The following is a 12,222-nucleotide window of genomic DNA, read 5'->3' as shown; positions in this document are numbered from 1 at the left end:
GCAGAATATTGGCAGTGGAAAGGAGGACGTGTTCTGGTACTCCTGTGCCCTGCAGCACACATACCATTGAGAGGGTGTAACAGGGCCCAGGCCTGCATTTGGGTGCAAATAACGTATGCACCAGCTTTTCTCCGTTGCAGACAGCAGAAGGGCAGGACCTGCTGACCATGAGCCACAGAATGTTTGTGCTTCCACCTGGATTGCTGGTTCTTGCCACTCCCACCATTTTTGGTTTGGAAACCTCTGCTAGGGCTTACTGTGCTGGGCTCTTTGTTAGGTGCTTAGTCTACCAACAGTAAATGGGACGCTGTTCCTGTCCTCAGGGAACTCACACTCTAATGAAGGAGAAAGATAGGTACCTAGGAGCTTCAAGTCAGAAGCTGGGAGGCAAGAAGGAAGTCCCTGCTCCTAGTGGTGGCCCTTTGCTAGGCTCCTCACAGTCATTCAGAACTGGATTTAATGTCCGCACTGCTACCCTGAATATAGGTGGTGATGTTGCCCTTTGTCTCATTTCACAAATGAGAAATGAAGCAGCCAGCCCAAGATCACTTAGGTGGTAAGTGTTAGTTCAGAGATTGGAACTTTAGATCATCTAGGGAAAGACATAGATATGCATGGAATTAAGGGGATGTGGGTATAGTCTAATTCCTTCATTTTATAGGTGGAGAAACTATACCTGGAGAAAGAAAGGGCCTTGTCCAAGAGCCTGTAGCTCCCAAGAACTTGAACCAGGCCTCTTCCCAATTCAGAGCTCATCCAGCGTGCCTTTTACATTGAGAGGAATTTGAGCTGCATGTCCAGAACAGGTCTTCCCCCTTTGCCTCCTAGAATTAATGGTTCACACTGTACCATTCTAGGTATTTCATATCCATACTCGTCACGCTGTGTCTGGCTCTCAAGTCCCTTAAGTTCAGCATCCATAAAACAAGTAGGAGAGGGGCACCTGGGTGGCGTCCAACTTCGGCTCAGGTCATGATCTTGCAGTTTGTGAGTTTGAGCCCCACATTGGGCTTGCTGCTGTCGGTGCAGAGGCTTCTTTGGATCATCTGTCCCCCTCTCTCTCTGCCCCTCCCCTGCATGCATTCTGTCTCTCTCAAAAATAAATAAACATTAAAAAAAAAAAAAAAAAGAACAAGTAGGAGATGCTACAGGATGGGGATGACTGATGGCAGAAGCCATCAGTGTTAAACATCCAGAGAGACGTGGACACTCCATAAAGAGCGATTCTCAGGGTCCTGCTTCTCTAGACCTTCCTGGCTCAGTTGCTTTCCATAGCTGCTTCAACTCATTCTGGTCTCCCTCCTCCCTCCTGCAGTGCCCAGTAGTAGTAGCACCCATTGTGACCTCTCACCTTTCATTGTTAATTAAGTTTTGTTTAGACTTTCTCTTCCCCAGCCCATTATAAGCTCTTGGAAATTGTAGTAGGGAACCTTATATATCTATCTCTTATATCTGCAGTGCCTAGCAAGATGCTGTAATAATACAGCTAGTTCCGCTCTTCACAGTTTGCAAAAGGCTTTTCTCATACATTAGCTCATTTAGTCTTCACGGTGTTCTTTGTAGTACTGTGCTATTAGTCACATTTTGTCAAGGAGGAAGAACTGAGAGAAGTCCAAAGCTATCCAGCTAGTGGAGGAAAAATGGCAAATAGTGTGAGCAGCTACCATTATCATCATCTTTAATAGCAGTTTAACACTTCATGAATTCCTACTGTACTTAGCCTTTTATATAAACTATATATAGTTTGGTACATGTTATTTCCTTTCCACAGTAGTCCATTTGACAGATGAGGAAACTGGGTCAGAGGAGTGAAGTAACTTCCCCAAGATGAGCTAACTAGTAAGTGGCAGGGTCAGGAGTCACACTAAGAGGCCACTCCATCCTGCCTCTCAGAAGCAAGGATTTGGCCAGTGAAGGGTGGTGTGAAGCCTTGACAACAAGAATAGAGTCTTCACTGGAAAGGAAGAGGTGGCATGGGCTCACAAGGGCCGGGAGCCCTTAGCTCTGGGTGCTGGGAGGTTCAGAAATCAGGAGAGGTTCAGAAATGCTTATCTTGTGCAAACTTGGTCTGAAAACACACCCAGCCTGACTGAGGGGTGGAGCTTTACAACCAGGTAATTGGAGGGGAAAGGAGCTGTGGAGTCTAACATGTATATCTTGCACAGTGCTAGTGGAATTTTGTTCCCCCCCACCCCCATTATTTTATTTCGAAAAATTTCAAATACATAGAAGAGTTGAAGGAAATGTTCAAAGAACACCCATATATATCCTTCACCCAGACTTAACTTTAAGCCACTTTCTCTTTAACTATGTACACACATGATGTATTTTATTTTTTGCTGAACTATGTAAAAGTAAGTTGTAGATATCTTGACTTTCACCCTTAGTTACTCTAATATGTTTCTTCTAAGAATTCTTCTATCTAACCAAGGTATCATTATTACATCTAAGAAAATGGATAGTAATTTCACAGTATAATATATAGCCCAAATTCAAGTTTCCTCAGTTCCAAAAATGACACTCATAGCTGCTTTCTTTTTCAATCCAGAATTGGATCCAAGGTTTAGGTGCTGCATTTGGTTGCTGTGTCTCTAGGCTTTTTTAATCCCTGTACCTTTTTTTCCCCATGACATTAACTTTTTGGAAGAGTCAAGAACAGTAGTCTTAGAATGACCCACATTCTGGATTTGCCTGATTGTTTCTTAATGCTTAGCATAATTTTTTCACAAGAATGCTACATGTTAATGATGTTAATAAAAACTTAAACATCAGCAATGGTGTTGGTGATGGGTAGTTTTTTTGAAGAACAGAGGTGATTGAGCTTCTTTAGTTCATTGAGATGTCTGTCTAGACCAGAGGTTCTTTTTAGAGAGAGAGGGCATGTGCAAGCTGGGAGAGAGGGGCAGAGGGGGAGAGAGAGAATCTTAAACAGGCTCCACACTGACACAGGGCTCAATCCCATGACCCTAGGATTGTGACCTGAGCTGAAATCTAGAACAGAGGTTCTTAGCTAGGGCCATGACTAGGCTTCAGACCTACACACACACACACACACACACACACACACACACACACACACCCATACCTAAATAATATGTACATTTTCCTTGTACATGCCTTTTTCCAAGAACAGCTTCTTGGTTCTTACTAGATTCTCTGAGGGCTTCAAGACACAAAAGTGTTAAAAAAATTAATAAACAGACACTGGTCTACCAGGTTAGGCAGACAATACAGAACTGGTTTCTGGGATCTTCTTTATTCTGAATCAGCTTCCTTTGGGGAGATGGCAGTAAACTGTAACTTTCCTCCATCCTGGCTTTGGATCAAGGAAAGGTCTGTCCATTTTGTTGTTAGACCTGGGAGCCAGAGGCAGCCTATGTAGCCTGGTTCCAGGGATCCACAACAATTTTTTCTTGTCTTGCCTTTCAGGTGCTCAGAATGCCAGGATTCCCTCACCAACTGGTACTATGAGAAGGATGGGAAGCTTTATTGCCACAAGGACTACTGGGGGAAGTTTGGGGAGTTCTGCCATGGGTGTTCTCTGCTGATGACAGGGCCTGTCATGGTGAGTGAGTCCCTCTCAGTCATCAGAGTCCATTGACAGCTCCTCTGGTTTCCCATGGCCTTTCATCTTCTAGTCTTCCATCAGCCAAGGCCTCCCCTTTTATTTCTTCACTCAACAGATGTTTGTTGAGTACCAATTAAGTGCCAGGTAGGATCCTTCCCTTAAAAACTTAACAGTCCAGGGGCACCTGGGTAGCTCAGTAGGTTGAGTGTCCAACTGTTGATTTCAGCTCAGGTCATGATCTCATGGTTTGTGGGTTCAAGCCCTGCATCAGGGCTTGGGATTCTCCCATCTCCCTCTCTCTCTTTTCCCCTCCCCAGCATGTGTGCTCTCTCTATCTCTCTCTCTCAAAACAAATAAATAAACCTTTTTTTTAAGGTAAAAAAAAAAAAAAACTGAACAGTCCAATATTGGGAATGGGTGGGTGGGCGGGCAGGGCAGAGACTTAATTCAATGGATAAAGTCCTCGAAGGAGAGCATTACAGGTTGAGAGGAGAATACACCCAAGTTGTGTAGAGGGAATCTGAAAAGGAGACCCTGGAATGGGCTGGTAGAGAGAGGTTCCACCTCCACTACCTGCTTCAGAAAAGGGCTTTAAGCCCAATCATGGATTTTCCAACTCTGTGTTAGAGGAACTATGTGTCTTTCTAGTGAGGATGATGACTTCTGGGGACTTGACTAGGACCAAAACAGTTTTTGTAATCTCAGAAATGACAGAGGCACCAATCTGACTTGTCCTCTGGAAGCTCTGGGGCAGAGTTGTGCAAAGGACCTATAGATCCTTAATTAGAGGTCTCTCTAGGGGCGCCTGGGTGTCTCAGTTAAGAGGTCACTCACCCACCCCTACCCTCCAGCAACAGTGACAATTCACTTCCTCCATCTGTCATCTGTCTACCCTTCTCCCCACCTGCTCACAGGTGGCCGGGGAGTTCAAGTACCACCCAGAGTGCTTTGCCTGTATGAGCTGCAAGGTGATCATCGAGGATGGGGATGCATATGCTCTGGTGCAGCATGCCACCCTTTACTGGTAAGATGGTGTCCCTCTCCCCTACAAGAGCAGTCAAGAGAGAGGAACAGATGTCAGTGCAAGTTGGGCAGAAACAGTACTGGGATATCAGAGCACTGGATTCCTATCCCAGCAATGCCTATAACCAGCTCTGTAATCTGTAAGCAAGACAAGTAACATCTCTCTGCCCTCTGTCCTTACCGACCATGAGAATAATGACACTTTGTGCTGCAGTCTTCCCAGAGGGAGAGAATGGCTCAGAAGGTGCTCTCAGAGGAGGATCCCAGAAAATTAAAAGCAAAGGCCCCTTAGAGTTCATTTGCGCAATTGCCTCAGTTGGCAAAGAAGTCAGACTGAGGCCCAAAATGGAGAAGAGGGCTGGGTTCTCACTGTGAATCAAAGGCAGAGTGAAGAGAACCCAGGCCATCTCACCCCCACTTCCAGCCTACCCCAGAGACCCTGGGCTCTTCTTTCTGAGCAACCAACTGGAATCATGGCAAGGATGGTAATAGTGGGATTGTGGGTACTATTGCTTGAAGCCACATGGTACAGTGGTTACTGGGGGCTTCCAGGTGGGGCTCCAGGATCTTAACCACCTTTATGTTCCTCTAGTGGGAAGTGCCACAATGAGGTGGTGCTGGCACCCATGTTTGAGAGACTCTCCACGGAGTCTGTTCAGGACCAGCTGCCCTACTCTGTCACACACATCTCCATGCCAGCCACCACGGAGGGCAGACGGGGCTTCTCTGTGTCTGTGGAAAGTGCCTGCTCCAACTATGCCACCACTGTGCAAGTAAAAGAGTGAGTATTTTGAGAACCCCAGAAGCAGGAGTCCTTACACAGAGTCCATAGATGGGCCTCAAGGGGTGCAGAGTTCTCTTCACCCACATCTCATATCTTTGTCCTGGAGCTCACTGTGCTGTAACTGCACCTGGGCCTTGGCACTTACTCTTCCTTCTGCCTAGGCTGTTTCCCACAAGATACTTAATGACAGAACCGCTCACCTTTCATGTGTCAAGTTTCAGATAACGTTTGTTCTTTGAAATTATCTGGCTTGATTATGTGTATTAGTTTATCATCTGTCCTCCCAACAAGTTCCTTCTGGAACTTAATCTTGTTCAGTACTGTATGTCCAGGTCCTGGAACTGTGTCTGGCATGTAGTATAGGTTCATTGATTATTGTTCTGTTGGTTGAGTGAATGGAGGATGGAGGAGAAAGAGGTTAAGACTTCATCCTAGGTCCAGGCCAGAGACCAGATGGGGAAAGAGCCTGTGTTCGTCTAATACCAGTAATGAGGAATCTATGGCTGCCAACCCTATAAATAGCGATTGTGCACTTACTAGGTGCTTGCAGTACAGGTGAGAGGTATTAAGGTTGGGGAAGTCACCAAGAGTTGAGATCTGCACTAAAACCTCATTAGATGAAGATGGGAGGGAATTGTGTTCAGGGCAGAGGTGGGAGTCTATGATTGTGTCTGGTGTAAATTAGGTGGTTGGGAATAGCCAGAAAAGGGGGCTATTAAGTTATATAGGGCCTGGATTATGAACACTCAGCAGGTCTTTTAAGGGATAAGCAACAAGGTGATACAACCAGGTTAGCGTTCTAGAGGGATTGCTGGCATGGATGTTGGATGGAAGAGGAGCAAGCCTGGAAATGTAGAGGGTGGTGTTAATAAAAACTTAAACATCAGCAATGGTGTTGGTGATGGGTAGTTTTTTTGAAGAACAGAGGTGATTGAGCTTCTTTAGTTCATTGAGATATCTGTCTAGACCAGAGGTTCTTTTGAGAGAGAGAGGGCATATGCAAGCTGGGAGAGAGGGGCAGAGAGGGAGAGAGAGAATCTTAAACAGGCTCCACACTGACACAGGGCTCAATCCCACGACCCTGGGATTGTGACCTGAGCTGAAATCTAGAACAGATGTAGAGACCAGGGACCAGTTCTGTTGAAAGATCCAGGTGAGAAATGTTGGTAACTATGATGATGAAGTGAAGGCAGGATTCTCGAAGATGGTAAGGGTTGTGGAGCAGTGAGAGAACTCCGGATAGGGGAGATGCCATCCAAGGCTCTGGCTTAGGCCATTGGGTGAGTGGGGGTGCCCTTCACTGAGATGAGGCATCTTGTAAAGGGTGTTGCATTTCCCCTGTGAGTTGTCTGGGCCTTGCAGGCATGTAGGGGCCTGGGACATGGTGAACCTTCCTATACAAGTAAAATTGGTCAAGCACAATTTTAGGATGCCTTCTTCCTGCCTCAACTCTTGTCTGGCCCAGGGTCAACCGGATGCACATCAGTCCCAACAACCGCAATGCCATCCACCCTGGGGACCGCATCCTGGAGATCAATGGGACCCCTGTCCGCACACTCCGAGTGGAAGAGGTACAGTGTGTGTCCAGTCTGTCTTGTGGGGGTGGAACATGGTTCCTCTATGGTGGAACATAGACCCTCTGGGAGATCAAGCTATGGACCTTTGCCTTTCTCCACCCCCAGTCTATCTCTTTGTCTTGCCACTGAGCCTGTGACCACTGATGACCTGTGTCAGCCTGGCACATTCTCAGGGCAGTAAGGATGGCCTGACAGATGGGATATCTGACAGGATGCCAGTGAGAGGACATTGGGGCTACTGGCAGATAGAGGCCACCATTAGCCAACTTGAGCATTGGCCATACTGTGCTAAGATCATGTGGGCTGACGGTGGGTGGCCTGGGATGGGACAGCCTGTGGGAGCCAGCCTTACACTGCTTTTGGCTACAGGTAGAGGATGCAATTAGCAAGACAAGCCAGACGCTTCAGCTCTTGATTGAACATGACCCCGTCTCCCAGCGCCTGGACCAGCTGCGGCTGGATGCACGGCTCTCTCCCCGCATGCAGAATGCCGGACACTCCCCGACTCTCAGCACCCTGGACACCAAGGAGAATTTGGAAGGAACACTAAGGAGACGCTCTCTGAGGTGCTGCCTCCCACCCTGATTCCATGCTGACCCATGCCTATCTTTCAGAAGAGGCTGAGCTGACTTTGGGAGGCCAGCAGAGTTAGGAAGGAAACCCGCTGGCCAGAGATGGGCCATGAGGATTGTGCTGACCCAGCTCTCCCCATAGGGATCACAGTTCACAGCCAGGGCCTGTGCATGATCTGACCCAGCTGTCTGCCAGGTTTCGTTAGAAACCAGAGAGTCGGCTCTGTCCACTGAACTTCTGAGCTGAACTCAGGAGGCAGAAATGCTGACCCCCGAAGGACAGCATGGCCCATGGGTAAAGCATGGGGTTCAGAGACTGGAGTTGGGGCACAGAAAGAATTATTAAGTGGAAGTAAGAACACTGAAAACTGTAAAGCAAGAGATGGATGCAAGCTGTTTTAGATTTGAGGGACCAACAATCAAAACCTCATAGTTCCTTGGGGCGCCTGGGTGGCGCAGTCGGTTAAGCGTCCGACTTCAGCCAGGTCACGATCTCGCGGTCCGTGAGTTCGAGCCCCGCGTCAGGCTCTGGGCTGATGGCTCAGAGCCTGGAGCCTGTTTCCGATTCTGTGTCTCCCTCTCTCTCTGCCCCTCCCCCGTTCATGCTCTGTCTCCCTCTGTCCCAAAAATAAATAAACGTTGAAAAAAAAAAAAAATTTAAAAAACCTCATAGTTCCAAGTCCATGGGGAGGGAGCAATCACCTTGGATACAGGTGCCAAATAGGGAGACTGAAAGAACAGGAGTCTGGAGCAGTGGCTCTCCAGGCAGACACACCCATACCATGCTTTTGAGCTGAGCTCCCTCCCTTCACACATCACTTCATGTCTCTAAGCCTCTGTTTCTGCATCTATAAAGTGGAGTTCTAAGACAAAGGTGGCTGTCTTTTATGTAAGGACAATCCTTTATGTAAGGATTCAGTGTGGAAAGGAATGCAAAGTGGCACAGTGACATCACAGGGTCAGCACTAACTCAATGTGAGGTGTTGTTAGTATCATTAGGAGTCAGGTCTTTATCCGCCCTCCTGATCAAACAGACTGAATCACTCAGGGCCCTTGACTGGCATCCGTTGGAAACAGGGCCCTCCCAACAGATTTCTGGGCATGCACTTCTGGCTGTCTTTGTGGCCTCAGAACGAGTGAGCTGGTAGAGGTGAGGTGCCAGAGGGCAGAGAAGGCCTGAGAACATGGCTTGGAAGCAGGAAGATGTGGGGTGGCTAGGGACTGCTTAGATCTCTGGAGGGCCATACTACAGAAGGCAGCACACCTTGTGTGCTTCTGTGGGCACAGTTGGTGGAAGGCAGAGCAAAAGAGCAAGAGTTGAGAAGCCTGTGTGTGGTCCTTTCTGGGTAGCCCAAATGAAACAGGAAGATGTGCTGGAGAGAAGTTTGCAGGGTTGTAATTCACCTGCAGTGCTGTGGACTTCAACCTTTCTTGTCCTTCAGGAAGTCGGTAACAGTTATCAACCATTATTATTACTGGCTGCTTTTAAAAACGTAAATACACTGGTTTTATTGCTGTAAAAATCATACATGCTTATTATTTTAAATTTCAGGAAATATAGACAGGTACAAAATGAGCAAAATAGCCAGAATCCCATTTGGTCATTTTTCAGATGGTGGTAGGCTACCACTCTAACCCAATTCCGTACCTTGAATCAAGCAGGCATGTAAAGTGGTGGGTTACCATCCTACAGTGCTGTCCTATATTGAGCACTATAGGGTTCCTGCTTTGAATGTGGTTTTATTGTACTTAAATAAACTACTGATGTTTGTAGCCCCAAAATGGCATGTCTGTCTGACATAAGAGTTCCTTCCCCTCATCATAGCACCTGAACTACAGAAATTGGGATGGATAGGGTGGTAAGGTAGCTTTGGGGTTTCTACCTCCATGGTTTTTCTGGCAAGTCTCTGAGGACTACCCTATCCCTACCCTCATCTTTCCTTATCTTCAGGCGCAGTAACAGCATCTCCAAGTCCCCTGGCCCCAGCTCCCCAAAGGAGCCCCTGCTCTTTAGCCGTGACATCAGCCGCTCAGAATCCCTCCGCTGTTCCAGCAGCTACTCACAGCAGATCTTCCGGCCATGTGACCTGATCCATGGGGAGATCCTGGGGAAGGGCTTCTTTGGACAGGCCATCAAGGTGAGCACAGGCAGCAGCTGGTCTGCTTCTCGGCCCCCTACCCTTCTCTCACCTTCTTTTGGGGAGCTCTTACCACATGGTCTCACCCCATACATACTCTGCAGGACACCAGGCCCCCTTCCTTGCTGCAGGTGATGGTGTGAGGGCTACACTCCTGCCCTCCCAGGCCACCTAAGGGCAGCGTTGCTGTTGTAGTGAGCTTGGTGGACCTGGAGACCCAGGTTGGGATGAGTTGTTGCCCATGGCCCTGCCATCTCCAGGCAGGGATGTTTTTAGGTACCCAGAGGCCTGAGTGTTGGGTATACTGCAGGGAGCACACAGGGGAGTGGCTCCTGCCTCCCTGATGAACAGTCTTAGGGACTAACCTCTCTCTCTTTCTCTCCTCCTCCTCTGCTGAGAGCTGGGAGGGGGGGTCAGGTAAGCCATGTGTCTCAGCTTTCAGGGCATTGGGGCTGGAGAGCTCACCCTGACCCACCTAGTTACCTGGTGCATGTCTGTGGCACTGACCCCTACTGCCCCCAGACTTCTGTTCACCCAAGGGACTCACTCCTTTGTCAGATAACCAGAGCCCCTGCTTGGCTTGGCAGTGTCCCTTCCTGCCTCCTCACTTCCCTTTTCTGCATTCTTGCCTCCCCTCTATGCATGCCCCGTTCTCCAAAGAGGGTACGCTCCCCTTTGAGGCCCCTGTTGCCTCATGCTGTGTCTTCTACACATAAATTCTGTCAGTCTGATCTGGCTCAGTATGTCTTCCAAGGGATGGGATGGCCAGTTGCATATATTTTCACATATTTCCCCAGAACTCTGCACCACTAATAGTTGTCCTCCTTGTAACTAGGTAACACACAAAGCCACGGGCAAAGTGATGGTCATGAAGGAGTTAATTCGGTGTGATGAGGAAACACAGAAGACTTTTCTGACTGAGGTAAAAAGGGGGGGTAGAGGTTAGGAGTGTGGTGTCACTCTTGGAAGAGGGTAGATCTTACTAAATAATGGTTTCAGGAGGAAACTTGTTTTATTTTGTTACTTTTTTTAAAAAAATTAATGTCTATTTTTTTTTAAATGTTTATTTTTGAGAGGGAGGGAGAGAGAGAGAGAAAGAATGTGTGAGGGAAGGGGCAGAGAGAGGGAGACACAGAATCTGAAGCAGGCTCTAGGTTCTGAGCTGTCAGCACAGAGCCTGATGTGGGGCTAAAACCCACAAACCATGAGATCATGACCTAAGTCGAGTCGGACACTTAACCAACTGAGCCACCCAGGCACCCCTAATGTTTCTTTTCGATAGAGGAGACAGAGTGCAAGCATGGGAGTGGCAAAGAGAGAGGGAGACACGGAACCCAAAGCAGGCTCCAGGCTCTGAGCTGTTAGCACAGAGCCCGATGTGGGGCTTGAACCACGAACCATGAGATCATGACCTGAGCCAAAGTCAACGCTTAACCGACTGAGCCACCCAGGCACCCCTAGGTGGAAACTTATTTTAGAATCACTTTCTTAAAAGCTGGGCAGAAAATAGCGCTAGAGGAATATCCTACCCCTTCTAAATTACAGCATAATGACCTATTCAGTAAACATTTACTAAAGACAGCATGATCTGGGTACAAGGGATACAGTAACAAACGAGATGTGGTTCAGAGGAGCTTACAGTTAGTGGGGGTTATGGACATGAAAACAGGCCAATTTAGGACAACTAGATATTATACTCACCACCTGAACACCCTGCTAAGGGAGCCTGGAGTGGGGCCTTCCAGAGAACTGCCATCTCTTGAGCATTTACACAGTTTTTACCACCTCTCCCAAGTTGTTCCATTCCTTCGGTTGGTACTCCTGTGGTTCAGGTATTGCCCTCCAGGCCTTTGTTTCACTCCTGGACCCTCCCATTCCAGTTCCCCCCAGTACAATTCCTAGAAAGGCAGCATCCCAGGGTGAGGCCTGTGAGGCATCCCTATCCATGTGATGTGGTGCCCCATCACATAAGACTGGAGGTAGGAGATGCAGGTAACAGTTATCAGACTGACTCCTTGGAGGGAAGGGGTGAGGAAGACATAGTGGAAAGTAACCATCCACCTTCCTTGGCCTCGTCACCCCCAGGTGAAGGTGATGCGCAGCCTGGACCACCCCAATGTGCTCAAGTTCATTGGTGTGCTGTACAAGGACAAGAAGCTGAACCTGCTGACAGAGTACATTGAAGGGGGCACGCTGAAGGACTTTCTGCGCAGTGTGGTGAGCACACCATCCTCGCTGCTTTGCCTACAAAGGGACATGCTGAGCGTGATTGGGTACAGGCAGGGAGGGTTCACTGGCAGACAATATTGACCCATGGGGCCTGGACCACAAATGGGACAGGTCCCAACAGCCTCTGATGGGCATTCCCCCTTCCCATAGGACCCATTCCCCTGGCAGCAGAAGGTCAGATTTGCCAAAGGCATCGCATCTGGAATGGTGAGTTCTGCCAACAGCCCTGCCAGGTGTGGGAGTGGTGGTGAGGTGGTGATGGGGAGGGACTGCAGGCAGGCACTGGAAGGTAAAGACCCCATCCTGGGCAGCTTGTATGGGCTGGGTCAGT

General features: G+C 48.3%; 1 protein-coding gene across 5 annotated transcripts in view; it reads left to right on the top strand.

Moving 5' to 3' along the window:
- LIMK2 (LIM domain kinase 2) overlaps positions 1-12,222 on the top strand; it is a 59,904-nt gene that overhangs the window by 38,033 nt on the left and 9,649 nt on the right. For 4 of the 5 annotated variants that reach the window (XM_045458274.1, XM_045458275.1, XM_045458276.1 and 1 more), the window contains 9 exons: positions 3,430-3,565; positions 4,483-4,592; positions 5,184-5,372; positions 6,841-6,946; positions 7,322-7,518; positions 9,476-9,662; positions 10,498-10,584; positions 11,748-11,879; positions 12,042-12,098. In XM_045458274.1, coding sequence (XP_045314230.1) covers positions 3,430-3,565; positions 4,483-4,592; positions 5,184-5,372; positions 6,841-6,946; positions 7,322-7,518; positions 9,476-9,662; positions 10,498-10,584; positions 11,748-11,879; positions 12,042-12,098 — 1,201 coding nt within the window. The remainder of the gene's footprint in view (positions 1-3,429; positions 3,566-4,482; positions 4,593-5,183; positions 5,373-6,840; positions 6,947-7,321; positions 7,519-9,475; positions 9,663-10,497; positions 10,585-11,747; positions 11,880-12,041; positions 12,099-12,222) is intronic. The other variant, XM_045458278.1, reaches the window with a different exon arrangement.

Source organism: Leopardus geoffroyi, chromosome D3 (assembly GCF_018350155.1).
Source record: "Leopardus geoffroyi isolate Oge1 chromosome D3, O.geoffroyi_Oge1_pat1.0, whole genome shotgun sequence".
NCBI classification, from domain to species: Eukaryota; Metazoa; Chordata; class Mammalia; order Carnivora; family Felidae; genus Leopardus; species Leopardus geoffroyi.
This window is presented reverse-complemented; position numbering and strand designations above follow the sequence as displayed.